Source organism: Jaculus jaculus, chromosome 3 (assembly GCF_020740685.1).
Source record: "Jaculus jaculus isolate mJacJac1 chromosome 3, mJacJac1.mat.Y.cur, whole genome shotgun sequence".
Taxonomy (NCBI): Eukaryota; Metazoa; Chordata; class Mammalia; order Rodentia; family Dipodidae; genus Jaculus; species Jaculus jaculus.
This window is the reverse complement of record NC_059104.1, coordinates 155,540,564-155,558,134: the sequence shown is the minus strand read 5'-3', so window position 1 is coordinate 155,558,134 and position 17,571 is coordinate 155,540,564. Positions and strand designations below refer to the sequence as shown.

General features: G+C 35.9%; 1 protein-coding gene across 4 annotated transcripts in view; it reads right to left on the bottom strand.

Moving 5' to 3' along the window:
- Grm5 (glutamate metabotropic receptor 5) overlaps nucleotides 1–17,571 on the bottom strand; it is a 513,149-nt gene that overhangs the window by 118,469 nt on the left and 377,109 nt on the right. For all 4 annotated transcript variants that reach the window (XM_004658258.2, XM_045145474.1, XM_045145476.1 and 1 more), the window contains exon 4: nucleotides 16,427–16,662. In XM_004658258.2, coding sequence (XP_004658315.2) covers nucleotides 16,427–16,662 — 236 coding nt within the window. The remainder of the gene's footprint in view (nucleotides 1–16,426; nucleotides 16,663–17,571) is intronic.

Here is a 17,571-nt window from a genome sequence, read left to right as displayed (position 1 = left end):
TTCATATGATGAGCAACTAACCAGCAGCTATGGAAGATAGGTTTAAATGAGGTCATAAAGTCTTCAGGAGGGTATTGTTTTAGGAGAGACATGCTATCCCTTTATTTCTTCTAAGTCTCTGTGATAATTGAAGACAGAGCAAAGAGATCATCTATGAGCCAGGAACTAGAAAGGAACCCTCATCAGAATATGTTGCATCTTGGGCTTCCCTTCTCCAGTACTATAAGAGAATAAATTTCTTTCACATAAGCCACCCACTCACTAAATGGCATTTTGTTCTGGCAGTCAAACTAAGTAAGGCACTATGTTAAGTGCTCTGTATGTGCTATCCCATGTTCTTATCAGGCCTAAATTAGGTGGCCATTTAATATTATCCAAAATTTACAGCTAAAAAATATGAGGACTAGCTGGACGTGGTGGCACACGCCTTTAATCTCAGCACTTGGGAGGCAGAGGTAGGAGGATTGCCGCGAGTTCGAGGCCAGCCTGAGACTACATAGTGAATTCCAGGTCAGCCTGGTCTAGAGTGAGACCCTACCTCAAAAAGCCAAAAAAAAAAAAAAAAAAAAGAGGACTGTAAGCAATTTTTCTAATGTCACAGAGCTTATAAATTGCAGAGTTAGATAATACATCTAACTTGTCATCTGCCAAATTTTGTCCCAACTCATTTAACTGTGATGTTTTCAAGATGTGTACTTTTTATTTCATAAGCCAACACTCATTGGTCCATGTATTTAATCATGTCTATGTTCTTTCCTAAGATGTGAGTGAACCTTACTCTACTAGAGAACTGCTTTAGGTCTGTGGATGCAGCTCTGGCTGCGGTCGCCATGTGAGGACGCACATTAGGGACAGCTTTCACTAACCTTTGTCTTTGACTTCTTTGTGCTTTTGTAGAGGTATCTAGTCATCTACTTGCTAATTTTCTGGTGTTCCGCTGCATAATTTTGTACCAGGTGGTCTTCATTACCATGGCATGCCAGTCATGTGCCTGTCAGACCTGGAAATGACTCTAAACATCCACCTGTGTATCTTCAAACTCAAACATTTAAAGCAGAGCTTATCCTTCCTATGAAGAATGGCTTCAGTCAACACTTCACTATGCTTTTTTTTTTATAGTTTTCTATTAAACATTTCTCAATATTCTGAGGTTGAACAATTAAGGTGACCCCACTTCCTTTCCTTCAAACCCTGTTTCCAAGTTGACTTCACTCTTTTGATTTGTAAAGGAAGCTGTCAGGACATTCATAAATTTGCAGTAGCTAAAATGCAATGAAAGTCTATTTCTTTCTCATATCCAGTGATAATCATTTCTTCATTTAATAAATTCTAAATAATCCTGTCAGCTTAACCTTTTTAAATGTGGTTTTTGATTACATCATTTTATTTCTCTAAAATAATTTCAACAATCATTCCATACAATAAAATTTCCAAAATCAAGTCTTAACATTCACAATTCTTACAGCCTTTTTCTCTACATCCACCCCCAGCATATTAGTACATGAAACTTTTGTTCAGGTTGAACTTGTAGACCCTTCATCACTTAAGCAGGCCTTTTATTTTCTAAAATTCATTTTTTGGCTTCTAGGCTTAAAGTATATACTTTGCCTCCAACTCTGATAGTCCAACCAAGCACAATAATCCAATGTGAAATATAAAATTAATTACTGCTCTCCCCAGATACAGACAGTCTCTTCCACTGTAACATCTTTATTGAATCTATCACATTTCAGTCATATTTTATGTATCATGTGCAATAATTTTTTTAGGTATTCTTAGATAAATTCTAAATACCAGAAGAGACTGAACGTTAACTAGTTTTACATTCTTTTTCTTACAATTCTTTTTTTAATACCGTATTGAAAAATATTGCAAGAAGACAGCTAGAGTACCAGCTGCAACCTCTCTCACAGGTCTAAAACTAGCTCAGGATCTTGCTTAATGGATTTTCTTTTAAAAAGAGATAATTTGATAAGAAATATAATGGGAATTTAATAAATACCTTGAACTTGTATCAATACTTCGTTCATTGAAAATAAATCATGTCCCATTTAGGGAATATTTCGTATCTTTTCTGATAATCATTCAGCCTCTAGCTAATCTGTAAAACACTTCATAAGCAACAGCTTAAATATCATGGATATATTCCAAAAGAAATTGGATTGCCAGAGTCAGTGGGGAGTCACCATGGTAACAGATGGAGCCTCTCATTCTTGTAGTCATTTTGCTTGTAGACTGGCATTTGCACATTCTGACAAAAGCCTTGAAATTGCTGCCCATTGGGAAAAACAGGAAGGTAGCAAGTCAGGGTCATTAACAACTGCTACTACAGCTCACATATAGCTAGTAGCTTAACACAATTAAAGCATATCTCTTGCTCACATGCAGTATGAGGTAGACATGAAGCTACTATGAACCTTCCAAGTGGCTTCAGGAACTTCAAAATTTTTCCTGTCTCATGATTTTGGCAACACTGAATGTTAGCTTCTAGTCAATGAGAGTAAGCTCAAAATTTCTAGTGGGTTTTATGGTAATAGGTCTATAAAATAAGCAGGTACATCACTTTACGTCCTATTCTGTTGGCCAATAATAATTAGATACTGCAAGGCTTGCAAATGATACTTTCCCAGGGGCTCAGAAAAAGGGAGTGAATTGGTACACCACCTGGCCTATCTTGGCCATGCCATGGTTCTACTGCCACCTGAAGGAATTTGATATCTGGATCTAAAGGTTGCTTATTTGGATGGCATAATACTGATACACTAGGTGTATTGGTAGTGATAAAATTCTGTTACAAGTCTTTGAAATAATGATCTGACTTTCTTTAGTAAGGGGACAAACCAAGGACCTGATTAATAACACTGATCACCTCAATTCTGTTGTCATTTATTCTCAAACTCAAGCATTTGAGTGGTGCTTCATGCTTTTCTATATGCTGGCTACCCTCTATCTTGTCACCGTTATCTTTATGTCTTTCCTTATTACTTCAATCATTGTCCATTAATGTCCCTGAACACAACAAATTTCAAAACCCCCATAAGATAGGAGAGAATTTTGAATTACAATGGCATCATTAATGCTAAAGATCAAATGCAAGTCCTTTTGCTAATGGTCTTGTTTATTTCCCATTCTATTTCCCATTCACTGGCACTGTTCTCTTTGTTTTTCCTCCCGTTCTCTCTTAGCCATGTCACATACATACTGTGTCTTCCAATTGGTCTTGGATACTCTGACCTACATCAATTTATTCTAAACATAGACTTTTGTGACTCTCACTATTTGAGCTACACACTGCAGCAAGTGCTTTATAACCTTAAAGATTCTGTGGTAGACTGACATTCCAACTAAAGTGTCCATCAAATAGAAAATAAAAATAAACTAAGCCACAAAACAAAACAAAAACTTTCCAGTCAAAGCTCCTATTTTCCCAAATGCTCTAATGGCTTTTTATTTATTTATTTTTTAAATTTTTCTTTATTTAGTTACAAGCAAAGAGAGAGAGAAGAGACAGATAGAGGGAGAATGGGCACAGCAGGGCCTGTAGCCACTGCAAATGAACTCCAGATGCATGTGCCCCTTGTGCATCTGGCTTATGTGGGTCTTGGAGAATCGAACCTGGGTCCTTTGGCTTCTCAGGCAAACACTTTAACCACTAAGCTATCTCTCCAGCCCCTCTAATGGTTTTTTATTTCTCTAGAGTAAAACCAAAACCCAATGGAATAACAAGGATCTATAAGAATTCACCTTCTTATTGATTGCCATCCTTATTACAGCAAGGTGGAATTTCATAGTTGTTTTAATTTACATTTTCCTAATGTTTAGAGATGGTGAACATTTTCTTGTATATTTTTATTTATTTGAGAGCAACAGAGAGAGAAAGAGTGAGAGAGGGAGAGAGAGAGAGAGATGGAGAGAGAGAATGGACACACCAGGGCTTCCAGCCACTGCAAACGAACTCCAGACGTGTGTGCACCTTTGTGCATCTGGCTAACATGGGTCCTGAGGAATCGAGCCTTGAACTGGGGTCCTTAGGCTTCACAGGTAAGCGCTTAACTGCTAAGCCATCTCTCCAGCCCATGGTGAACATTTTCTTAAGTGTGTGTTTGCCATTTGTATTCCTTCCTCCAAGACTCTCTATTCAGTCCTCTGGCCCATTTTTAGGGTGGGTTGTTTGATTTTTTTATTGTTTAATTTTTTGGGCTCTTTGCAGATTCTAGATATTAGCTTTCTGTCATTGGTATAGTTGGCAATCATCATCAAAAAAAAAAAAAAAACAAATGCTGGCAAGGATGTGTGGAAAGAGGAACCCTCACCCACTGTTGATGGGAATGTAAACTTGCACAACCACTGTGGAAATCAATATGGAGATTCCTGAAAAGGAAGAATATAGAGCTACCAACAGACCCAGCTATTCCTTACTGAGCATTTATCTTAAATGCTCCATGCTTCACTACAGAGATATTTTCTCAGCCATGTTTATTACTACTCGGTTCATTATCGCTAAGAACAGGAATCAATCCTGGTGCCCATAATTGTATGAATGGATAACAAACTTGTGGTATATCTACACAATGGAATTCTACTCAGCAATAAGAAATAATGATACAATGAAATTTGTAGAACAATGGACAGACTTGGAACAGATCATAGTTAGCAAATTCACACAATCACAGAAAGACAAATGCCACATGGTGTCACTTATCTGCAGTTCCCAATCTAGACCAGTTTGAGTTGCTGACATACCTGATAGACAACTCAAGGTCTCCAGACAATAGGGGTAGAAAAGGTTTTGGGGATGGATAAGGGGAGGGTAGTGAAAAACAAACACAAAACTAAATCCTATATAAAATGGTATCACAGAAACTTTTTCCTTGGAGATAAACTAAAAGACATAACCCTCAACAGGAGTAAGGGGGAAGCACCTGAAAAGAAGGGCCCTGGAGAGGATGAAGTCTAAGCTTAATTTTTTTCTTTCTTGCCTCTGGCTTGTAACTCCCAGAACCAGAATTTGGCTTCTACCCACAATGAGCTGCTGATTGGAGAGACCTATGAGGTCCCCAAAACAAGACAGGTTTCTGTTAAAGCACTTGATTGCCTGCCTAAAGCAAAATATCAAACCCTATTGCTGAAGACTACATATGCTGCTGACAAAGAGCATGGAGAAACCTGGCTGGAATCCAGTAGAGAGCCAGTCCCCAGACAGTTAGTCTGTCTAGTGTTACATGAGCTACTGGGGAAAGTGGCCAACAGCTGTCTGAGCAACCAGAGGTCTAAACTACTCTGAAACAAACACTCTGACAGAATGTACATGCCAGTGCAGTAGTGGAACTCAGACTTGGTGGGTAACCAATAGCTTTCTGGTTGGCTAAGAGATCTGCTGATCTGCTCAGTGTAAAGGACCCATATCTGGAATTGCAAACCAGATTAGAACCCTATGTAGAAAGAGATCATGCTTTCATGTGTGAAGTTCTCACTAATCTTTAACTAAAAGTGGGGTTACATATGTCAAATTCTCCCTAAATTAATAATGCTTATCCCATTTAAACTATGTTGACTGCACACAGTGTTGGAGAATCTGTTCTTTCTCAGAAGGCAGCAAGACCTGAGGAGATAAACTACCCCTCACCACAGCTGAAACCACAGAGGAATTTGGGAGACAGTAAGAGTTCTGCTTCAGTACTGAACCTGATAATCAGTGCCGAGGTGAAGGAGACAAACCCTGAGGCTACATAACACTTACCAAAGCAGAGATCCAGAGGCTCCTAAGAGCTCATCACTGAAGTAGACTTAAAACACACACATCGTATCTAAGAAAACTTTGCAGAAGAGGGAGTGGATAGATTGCAAGAGCCACAGGTTGAGACATCATGCCCAGAAGCATTCCCACCCCCTCAAAAAAACTGACTGCTGTTTCCATAAGACATAACCCATACCACCATGAGGAATACCTTCAATTTTGCTAGGGAGGGTCTCCAGAAGAATGGGGGCAGGGACAAGGGAAAAGAGGGTAACAACACATGATGTATCCATACAACATATGCTATTAATAATAATAGTAATAATGAATATTTTTTTAAAAAAATTCAACCTCTGTTGGCTCCTTTATACCATCTCCTACTAGTTTCCCTTCTCCTCACATTGGTCTTCCAGCTATTATCTAAGGTAAGGTCACCACACTCCTTTAGACTTCATGCATGTGATCTCTCACTGCTCTACCACATTCCCCTGTGGACACCTACATCTCTCCCTCATTTCTATTTAGACTTTGCATGAATTTACTTTCTCATTAAGGTCATAGCTAGTTATGCTACTAAACTTGCATCAACATTATAAATCCAATTTCCCTAATGTATTTTCTCCTCATAATGGTAATGTACTATAACATATATTTGTTTATATGATTGTTTTTGATATATTTTCCTTAACAAGAACACGTGTTATGTGAATGTAAGTACTTTTATTTTGCTTAGTACTACATATGCTCAGTATCTAGAAAATAATGAGTGGTAAATAATATACACTGAATATATATATATATATATATATATATATATATATATATATATATATATATATTGGTTTTTCAAGGTAGGGTCCCACTCTGGCCCAGGCTGACCTGGAATTCACTATGTAGTCTCACTATGATCCTCCTACCTCTGCCTCCCAAGTGCTGGGATTAAAGGCATGCACTACCATGCCAGGCTTTACACTGAATATATATTTATTGAGGGTATACATAACCTCTTATTTTATAATGTAATTTTTGTTTCAGGTATAATTTAGATGTCCTGAAGTCAAGTACCCAGTCATATCTTCCCTAAGACCCCTCCTCTGCATTGACCAGTGATGTGAGATTTTAATAATAATTTATTGATGCAAATTACCTTAAGATAGTCAGACTCTCCTCCATGAGTTTCTTCTGTAACCCTCTCTGACAGGTGGCTAATTTTTCACTTAAGTGCTGTATCATAGTTGTAGGGGACAGACATCAAGCAGACTTTTTATTTAGTAGCCATCTTGCCTGGCCAGTTCTGTACAATTTTTGCAGTTTATGACATTGACCATTATTAAATTGTTGAAACACTTGATCAATCATGATTATTATGGAAACAACAGTCCCATAGAGATGTCATGGTTGTGTGGTGTGTGTAAATGCATATATAGTGTTTAGTACCAGTAAGAAAATTAAAATTAAAAATGGCTCTCTTTCTTGGCTCAGGGAGCAAAGCACATTATAGGACAAGTGTGCTTTTCTGAATCATGTAAGTTAATATGAAGACTACATCCCTGAACTTGTAGAGATTTTAAGTGTCATGTTCTGATAATATGCTGCCAGTCATCATTCTTAGATTAAAAATGATCAGAAATGTTTATTTACTAATATAACATATTGTGTTTCTTTTTTCATATTTGATTTCATCTCTCTCTCTCCACACACACACATATATACATGCATATAAATATAAAGCTAGTCATTTTTTTCCCATTTCATACCAGTAGCTTTATTTACACATAAAAAACACACAGGAGTCTATTATAAATATGCCAGCAGTATCTCCACATTTCAGAACATCACTCAGTCTAAAAGCCTGCAAGGAAGGCTTTCTTTTCATAAGTTTCTGGCATTTCTTTGTACAAAGTGTGGTATTAGCAAGTGCATTATCATAACATTTTCAGTTTAAAATCTATTTGCTATGTTGGAGAAAGGTGCATTGGAACTTTTTTCCTTACAAATCCAAAAGACTACATACAATGGCAGTCAACTGCCTGAAAAAAATCATACATGGCTAATGTTAATGCCGCAGGGTCATTTTTCTTGAAAGCATGTTAAACACTTTGGCAGGAAGGTACTATTAGCAGATTCAAAGTACTACTGTATCATGGCAGGTTGATTTAGAGTTTGTTTGTTTTTTCAAGGTAGGGTTTCACTCTAGCTCAGGCTGACCTGGAATTCACTAGGTAGTCTCAGGGTGGCCTTGAACTCAAAGTGATCCTCCTACCTCTGCCTCCCAAGTGCTGGGATTAAAGGCATGCACCACCATGCCCGGCCCAATTTAGGGCTTTTTATGTTTGAAGCTGTTGAAACTTGTTTCTTTGTAAACGGGTACCAACAGCTAAATTAAGATACTCTTATTTTTCCTGCCAATAATCTTTAATAAATGCTCAGCCATAACAAAAATTTAATGTTTTAACATGTAATTGACTTACTGTACTTGTTGTCTGTTAAAGATGAAACTATCTCAAAAGATTTCTACCCATGTGAAATGTTTTTAAGGTTGTAGTATATACCAATAATTGCCTGGGTAATTTTCTCAAAATATGTTGTAAACATCACCCCAGTCCCTGAATGCAACTTAATCAGAGTATGTGTGCCTATGTATTTCTCTTTAAAAAACAAAGACCAGTATTTTCACACCACCATTCTCATGTACTGTATTGGTGTGGAGCTTAAGCAGCTGTTACCAAGTACGAAGAGCACAATGATTTATTTACCTTTCACTTCACAGTGGACATTGAGCTCAATGCAGTGCTCCACTTGAGGGATGTACCTGAATTGCTACTGGTATATTTACAAACAAAAGGAAATTTAGGTCGTCATTGGATCTTTGAAAACTAAAAGAAATGGTCATTGTTACCATTTCTTGCTAAATTTTTAATTCAGAAGATCATAATTCATGTTTTCAGGTTTAAGTGTGAATCAAAGTATTTAATTTTTGCTATACTCGGCCAAGTGGCCCTCCGCGTAGAAGTAACAGTAAAGTTTTATATAATGTTTATGGAGATTCTTTGATAGGAGTTTTACATTTATTCCATAGTTATCTTGCTCTCATCATGATCTTAAAATAGCAATATCTGAACTGTACAAATAAAGAAAACAGTGTAACTGGTCCAAGGATATGGAAGGTGATCCTTTGATAGGATTTCCATCATATTATGTTATACTAATCATTATTCTAAAGCTCAGGTATTATCTGAAATGTATGAATGAATAAGGCTCTGTAATTGGACCAAGACTGTGGAAGGAATGAATGGTGTAGCTGTTTCTCCATGCAGAGCTCTCCCTCTGGCCCCCTGCATGGTACAGCTGAGAAAAGCAGGAGGGAAGAGAAGGGGAAAATGCTGCAGGAGAATAAACCCAGGGAATAAGGAAGAAGAATAAATTATTTTATGGATTATATATGTTTGGTTATGCATACCAAAATTACACTGAGATAGAGATTTGGCTTCTTGCTAGATTCCTTGAAGCCTAACAATCCATCAAGCAAACAGTAAATTGTCTTCACACACATATACACCAAAGGATATTAGAAATTATATATATTACTATGACCTTATTTTCCTTGCTATTAAAATATTTTATTTTATTATTAAGAACATATTTTGTATGGATTCATCATGTGTTGGTACCATCTTTTCCCTTCTCCCTGACCCTCTCTTTTGGGGGGTCCCTTCAGTGGGGTTGCTGGTATTCTCCATGGGATTATAGGTTATGTGTTGTGGGAGCAGCAGTCAGTTCTTGGGGAGATGCAATGCTTCTATAATTGACATAAGATACTGTAAATAACAAGAGTGAAACTTGAGTAAGTCTTCATGTATATTCATGGCCATAAAATTACTCTCATTGCGACCATCAAAGTGATAACATCGTTTTTAAGAAACTGCTAAATCATGGTTTTCAATATGGTTATATCATCATTTCCTCCATTGTACATGAACATGTTGGTTCTTCCACCTGCTTGACACTAGATACGATCAGTTTTGTAGTTTAAAAAATCTCTTTTTGGTGCATGTACATATGAGGAATATATGTGTATGCATGAGTGTGGGCATGTGCATTCCATGGTGCACATGTGGAGGTCAGAGGACAATATTTGGTGTCTGTTCTCACCTTCCACCGTGTTTGAGGCAAAGTCTTGTGTTGTTCATCACTGTGTTTGCTATGTTTCTTCACTGGTCTAGCTGGTCCATGAGCTTCCAGAAGATTCTCATGCCTCCACCTCCCTTCTTGCTGTAGGTACATTGGGATCAAATGGCTTTGTATGGGTTTGGAGATCTAAACTCATTTACTCATGTTTGTGTGGCAGGTATAATATCCCTTGAGTCATCTCCCCAGGCCAATTTTAGGTATTCTTTTTTTTTTTTTTTTTTTTTTTTTTTTAAATCGAGGTAAGGTCTCACTCTAGCTCAGGCTGACCTGGAATTCACTATGTAGTCTCTGGGTGGCCTTGAACTCATGGTGATCCTCCTACCTCTGCCTCTTGAGTGCTGAGATTAAAGGTGTATGCCACCACTCCAAGCTCAGTTTTAGATATTCTAAGTGTGTCATGCTATCTTATTATAATGAATTTTAATTTTCTGAATGAATACCAATGTTGAGTATCTTTTCACATACTTGTCTGCCATCCTTGTAATTCCTTTATGAAATTATTGTTCAAACATTTTGCTCATTTTTGTATTACATTCTTTACTTAACACTATTTTTTTTCTTTTTAAAAGCTAAATAATGTTCCATTTTCATTGGATACCCATTAATGTACATTTATAGCTTATTATCATTATTCACTCATCTGTTGTTTCAATTTTTAGCCTGATTTCTTTACTTGGTTATTTTAATAATACCCTAAAACAAAAGGACATGAAGATACATCTATTTTTTTTTGAGATACTGATTTCCTTTTTTGCCTTCTTACTCTTTTGAGACAAGGTCTCATGTAGTTTAGGCACTTACTATATTGCTGAAGATGCCCTTCAACTCATAACGGTGCTCTTGGCTCTTTCTCCCAAGTTCTGGAAATATAGGTTTGCTATTGTTAATTTTTAGGGAAGCTATCTCATGGTTATCTATAATGGGCTATACAAACTTTCATTGCAATCAATAGTATAGAGAGTCCTTTACTCTGTGCCTTCAATATTCATCTTTTGTCTCTTTGATAATAACCATTGTAGAAGGAATATAAAGTAATATCTTATACTGGATTAGATTTGCATACTCTTGATGATTAGTGATATTGATTAAGTACCATTTCATATACCTGTTGGTCATTTATATGTGAACTTTTGGAAAATGTTCAGAGCCTTATTCATTATAGTCAGGACATTTCATTAATTTTTGCTATGGAGTGGTTTGAGTTATTTATATTTTGAAATACATATGTGTGTGTGTGTGTGTGTGTGTGTGTGTGTGTGTGTGTATTTGATGTGGGAAAAATTAATTTGATGCATTCCATTGGCTTCTTGTTACTTTATAATCTGTGATGCTTTTGTTACCATATCCAAAAATAGCATTGCCCAGACCAATGTCAAGGAGCTTTCCTTTTATGCTTTCTTGTAAATATTTTTATATGTCTACATCTTAAGTGAAAGTTATTAAGTTTTAATTTTCATATATGGTGTGAAATAAGGCTCCATTTTCATTCTTCTGCATGTGACTATCCAGCCAATGCTATAATTTAAAAATTATTTTAATATTTGATTGCTTGGTTTGATTATGTAGAAATAAAAGGGAATTTTGTGCATTGATCATATGACCTGAAAACTTAGTAAACTCAGTAGAATTCTGTATGTAAATGACACTAAATTTTCTAGGTAAGTGGCCAATGTCATATATTAATCATAACTATATTAGAGATAGCAGTGGCACGAGCAAGATTCCTTGCCTGATTAAAAGAGAGAAGATTTTAAGGTGGCTGAAAGAGTTTCTGCCTATTCTTATCTTGCTGTCACTTTTATTAGAAATGACTAATTTTATCATTTGAAAAATTTGAATGTGTTAATATGGGATATTATTTTGCTCAGTTTTGTATATTAAGCCAACCTCTTACTTGGGAATAAGTACTATTTGGTACTGATGTATGTCACTTTACATATCACTGGATCTGTTTCATTAAAATTTTGTTTCATGGGCTGGAGAGAGCTCAGCAGCTAAAGCACTTGCACACCAAGCCCAATTACCTGGGGTTAATTTTCCAGGACCCATAGAAGGCCAGATGCACAAAATGGTGCATGCACCTGAATTTGTTTGCAGCAGCTGGAAGCGGTGACATTTATGAATCACTGGCTTTATTCGGAGTTCTTTTCAACAATTGTTAATAGATATTTATCATGGAAAATCACATATTCCAAACACTTGGAAAAATAATTACTGTCATTTCTTAACTCTGGATTTCAAGCAAAAACTCTATCAAATTATTTTTCTCAAAACAGAAAGAAATCTCTAGCCTGATATTAGGAAGTAGAAATTGGCTAGTATTATCTGGCCTTTAAAATTCCATTCCTCTCTTTTAGCAGTTTTCTTTCTTGGACCACTATCTCCACTCCAATGTCTATGTTGGTCTACTTTATTTTTTAATATTTTTATTTATTCATTTGAGAGAGAGACAGATAGAGAAGAAGAGAGGAAACAGAAGTGAAGAGAAAGAAGAGAAGAGAAAAGAAGAGGACAGGAGAGGAGAGGTAAAGTGGGAGGACATATGAGTATTCCAGGGCCTCTTGACGTAGCAAATGAACTCCAGGTGCATGCATTATTTTGTGTATCTGGCTTTATGTGGGCATGGTAATTGAACCTGGGCTGGCAGGCTTTGAAAGCAAGCACCTTTAACCACTTAGCAATCTCCTCAGCCCTATGTTGGTTTTGGTTCTTTCTTATTTATTTATTTATTTAGGTTCTTTGTTCATTTTGAGCAATGCTCAAGTGCTCTAAGCAGTGGGAAGCCACTAATGAATAGCTTTGACAGATAAAAAGATGTCAGAAACAAAAAACATGAAGAAGGAATAGGAGGAATCCTCTAAGTAACCCATATGAAACCCTAGTAAAATGTATTCCTCAGAAAGAATTTTATCAAACTTCTCGAGAAGCTGGGAGATTCAACAGAAGCATCGTTGAGTATTTACTTGCACAGCGATGCTAGTTTTCCACATATTTGTGAAGTTAAAAAGGGAACAAGAAAAGGTATGTGTTTAGGGGCAGTTACTAATACCAGCAAAGAAGGATGACATAAGGTGTCTACTGTGACCTGAAAGACTGATTCAATGTGGATCCCACAACACCAGTTTTTTCTAGAATGAAAAAGAAAATCACAAAGATTCATTTCTGTGAAAAAGTTTTGCTAGCTATACTATTATCTCCAATTAATAAGAAAAAATCAGATACATCTCTCTTATCCAAATAAAACAAAGCTCAAATTTTGTCTGTAAACTGAAGTTTGTGGGCAGTGTATCTAAACATTTGAGTAAGTAAATCATTAACTGTTCAGTACCAGACGTGGCAAATCTAAGGGGACATTGCACTGTGAACCCATCAACACATGTGCTCTTCCATACTTTCCAGAACCATAGTCAAGGCCAGCAGGAAGCTCAGTGGCACCTTCACGGTGACCACCATCATCTTGTCTCACTTGGAACAGTTTTTCATTTTATTTCCTATGCAATAGAAAGTCGTGTGATCAGCCAGCTTTGGTCTAGTGTCCTGCTCTGTCTTCCTGTCACACATGCACTTGTCTGGCTTTATCTGCAGTATGTGCGCTGCCATTTTGATGTCAGTTTTCACTGGTTGGTTGAATAAATTTGAGGCATCAAAACACTTGATGTGACAGTAAAAACAATACCAGTATTTGATCCAGTTTCATCTCAGCTGTGCTATATCTGGACATTTTGGATGTTTAAAAAGGTCTTTTATGGGGAAGAAAGTATGTATATGAAACAATAAATGTATAAAATTTATGAGTAATGTTGGCTCTGAACAAACTTTTGAAAACTTAGTTGATGACATTTTGGATCAATTGAAAAAGAAAGCATGACTTTTTAAATCTTTGGATGCCTTGGTTCTCAGTAATATCACTCTTTATTGATTTATTTTTCTTATTAAAGTATGTAGTTTTTATGACTTGTCCTGACAATATTATGTAGTTTTTTAGTGTGAGTAGATGGGAGTGTTGCTTGTATGTTACCATACAGCTAACATGTATTTTTGGTCTGTTCTTTATTATCTGAGTAGTTCCATGCTATGTATGTAATATAACCAACATATTACCTATGAGCAGCATGTAAGATGATGTATTTACAGCCATTGTTACAAGTTTATAATGTATTTTCTATCTTGTTTTATATGTGTGTTATATTACATTATAAAAGAATTTTTTCTTGATTGAGAAAAGGATACAAAATGCAAAATCCACAATTTTGATGACTGAAAATTGCCAGTTGTTTTGCAGTACTTTGTTATATTGGATGTCTTGACTTCCTTGGGCTTTTAGTTAGTTAATGAATGAATACTTTAGATACTTCTGGGTTTTAATTGGGATTTTATATAGCTTGCATTTTAATTCTTTGGTGTTTTGCTGTTTCTATTAACCCATAGCATTATTTTAATAAATGTTATAATACCAACCTAAAAAAAAAGAAACCTGGAAATGCACTGTAACAGAAAAATAAAACTTTCCTGGTAGTAGACATATTTTTAATATAGAAAATAATTAAAATTTCAAAAGTTTCATATCATATGAATTTATTTTAACTTTTAGTAACTTTGGCTTAGAGACATACTACAGTATTAAACTACTATCAACTCAATATTTATTCTTTTCTTAATATTTTATTTTTATTTATCTATTTGATAGAGAGAGAGAGAGAGAGAGAGATACATAAATAGGAAGGTAAAGAGACAGAGAGAGAATGGGCACGCCAGGGTCTCCAGCCACTGCAAATAAACTCCAGATGTGTGCGCCACCTTGTGCATCTGGCTAGCATGGGTCCTGGGGAGTTGAATCTGGGCCCTTTGGCTTTGCGGGCAAACACCTTAATTGCTAAGTCATCTCTCCAGCCCTCAACTCAATGATTCTTAAAATGAACTTGTGTTTTGCAATCCACAAAGTTTGTGCATATACATCAGAAGATGCAAGTCCATTGGTAGTGCTCAGTCACATAGATAGTTGGTAATGTATAGAAAGTCAAGAAGTTTGGTGGCACTGGATGTGAGGAATGCATTGTATAAAACATAAGATTTAGACCATCGATAAAATTCTATTTATTCTCAAACATTTTTCATGAAAATAAAAACTAAAAACTAAATATTTGTAAGAATTTCTGAAGATTTAGATCAGAATTAGCAGGCAACTAAAACAGGGGAGTTGTAAGCATGTTTCCAATGGATGGTTTCTGTAATCTCCAGATTTCAATGACCAATATAACATTCTATATTTCCTTTCCTCCCCCACTCCATAAACAGAAACTGAGACACTGACATAAGTTTGCCAAGCTCTTGCATTATCAAATCATGTCATTTCAGAGCAACCATAAGTAAGTCACCATTTACTATCTCCATCATTTCATGAAAGAATGAACCTATGCAAAAACACTGGATAAGTAAAATTCAGGAAGGAATGTTATATTAATCTACTATTTTTGGCAATTTGATGCTGGTATGTGATAAGTTGTCTGTAGCCTGACGCTGCCTCTTGGGATAGGATTTCACACCCAACTCACTCTGGTGTTCCTGCACTATGGACAAAGGCAATTATATTAGACACTGAAGTATTTCATTCCTTTGCAAGTAAATGCAGCTTCCTTGTTACACAATGATGAATACCTCATTCTCCACAATTCATTCACCAATTTTACCATACCTTAAGCTTTGCAGAAAGAAAAAAAAATACACTCGGTGTGGTTATTAAAATCAAGTAAGGCTATCTTTGGATATATTAACAATAATACTAAGCTCATCCTTTGTTTAAACCTTTTTAAATCTCTTACAGATTTTACATTAAGTAGCAATTTTCTTGACATGAGTGTATTATTTCTTAGAAGCTAAACTTTTTAAGGCAAAGACTAGTTTCCATATTCTAGTACCTTTATAACTAAAGCAATAATTTGACACATTGCTGAGCCCTTGTAGGTACTTTCTGAATGGTTGTATGGCAGCTCTGGTTGTTATGTTTCCTGAGACGTTATAATTATACATAGAGAATTCCTACTCGAAGCACTGGTTTATTTATGGAAGTGGGAATTAAATCTGTCCTTCGACATTCACTTTTTCTTTCTTCAGACATGTGTGCCACTACTGTGCTAACTGTGTGAGGGAGTAGAAACGTACAGAATGTCGTCTTTGCCTTCAGAAGTGCCAAGAATAGTCCTGCAGCTCATGTGAGCCTTTCAGCACAGTGCCTCACAGAAATGTATCAAATTGCTTGCATGATATAAATAGCAATAATTTAATTATTTAAAATCTCAATAGAGCAAACACATGTTCAGATGTGTTTTTCTTAGTGAGAATAAAGAGTGTTTATCACCATTAAGTGGCAATACCCATTCTATTTATGTAAGCGTCCGCATCACTAACAATTACAGCCACTATCCCCACAACATGTTTTAGGCTTACGTAAATTGGAGCCTTAGCATTATCTACATTACAGAAAACAATAAATCAGCTTACTATTGCAAGTCTTGTTGTACTTGCTGTTCTCCTGTGCAAACCCTTCCAACCGGCACTGAAAACGATGCTGCCAAAATTCTTGAAACCAAGGGTTTCGGAGGTTGGTTTCTGGCCGGAGCTTCAGATAATAATCATCAAACCACTTGACATCAGGGGATTGGAGCTTGATTGTGATCCCACCAACAGCTTCTCGCTGGTACCCATCTGTCACGTCATACCTGTCAGCCCAGCCATCACTGGGGACACAGAAAACCCTCCAGTTAGAGAAGGAATTTTATGTAGGAATACATTCTTTTGTTTCCTTGTTTTGCTTAAGACATTAGTCATAAAATGCCTACTTCAGGAGTACATCCCACCAGAGGTGACTGTTGACATATCAATATGTTGAAATTAAAAAAAAAAAAAAAAAACAGAAACTTAATGATGTAACTGAGTTTCATAGTACCAGAGGACAACGATCTCACTCACCTTGGACTGCACAGACTACTGTATTATTTTTGGTAGAACTTTTACTGGCTACACTATAAGGTATATAATATCACCACTTATAGTTTTAATAGATTTTTAATAGCCAAATCAAGTTAATTTTCAATGTAGTCTTTTCATTTTGTTTATAACAATCATTAAAGGAACCACATAATAAGAAAAGAACTATTTCTAAGACAATATTATATTAATTAGAACATAATATACATGATATTCATTGTTATTTACTTTATATAAAATGAATTATAGAAGCTTAAAAAAACTTGCTGACTATAGACATTCTATTAAGTGTTGATTTACATCAGCCTCAAACTGAAATATCTATATGTCAAGTCCACATGCTCTTTCCCATCCCATGAAATTTTTCAAATAAAATAAAATATACATTTGAAATCATATTAACATGAGTTCAAGAACTTCTCTTTTTTGGTACATCAACAATAGAGACAGGGTTATAATTTCAAACCTACTGTCATTTTAGCACTGATTACACAAAGTAGTAACTTAAAATTAAATCTTATAGTAAAAATCTTAAAATTTTGAAATGAAAGAAGTTGACATCAGACAGTTCATGTTATAATGAAATTAGAGGATATATTAATATTCTACGTTTATGTAGAAAACAGTTGAAGCACAATATTTTGGGAAAAAAGTAACAA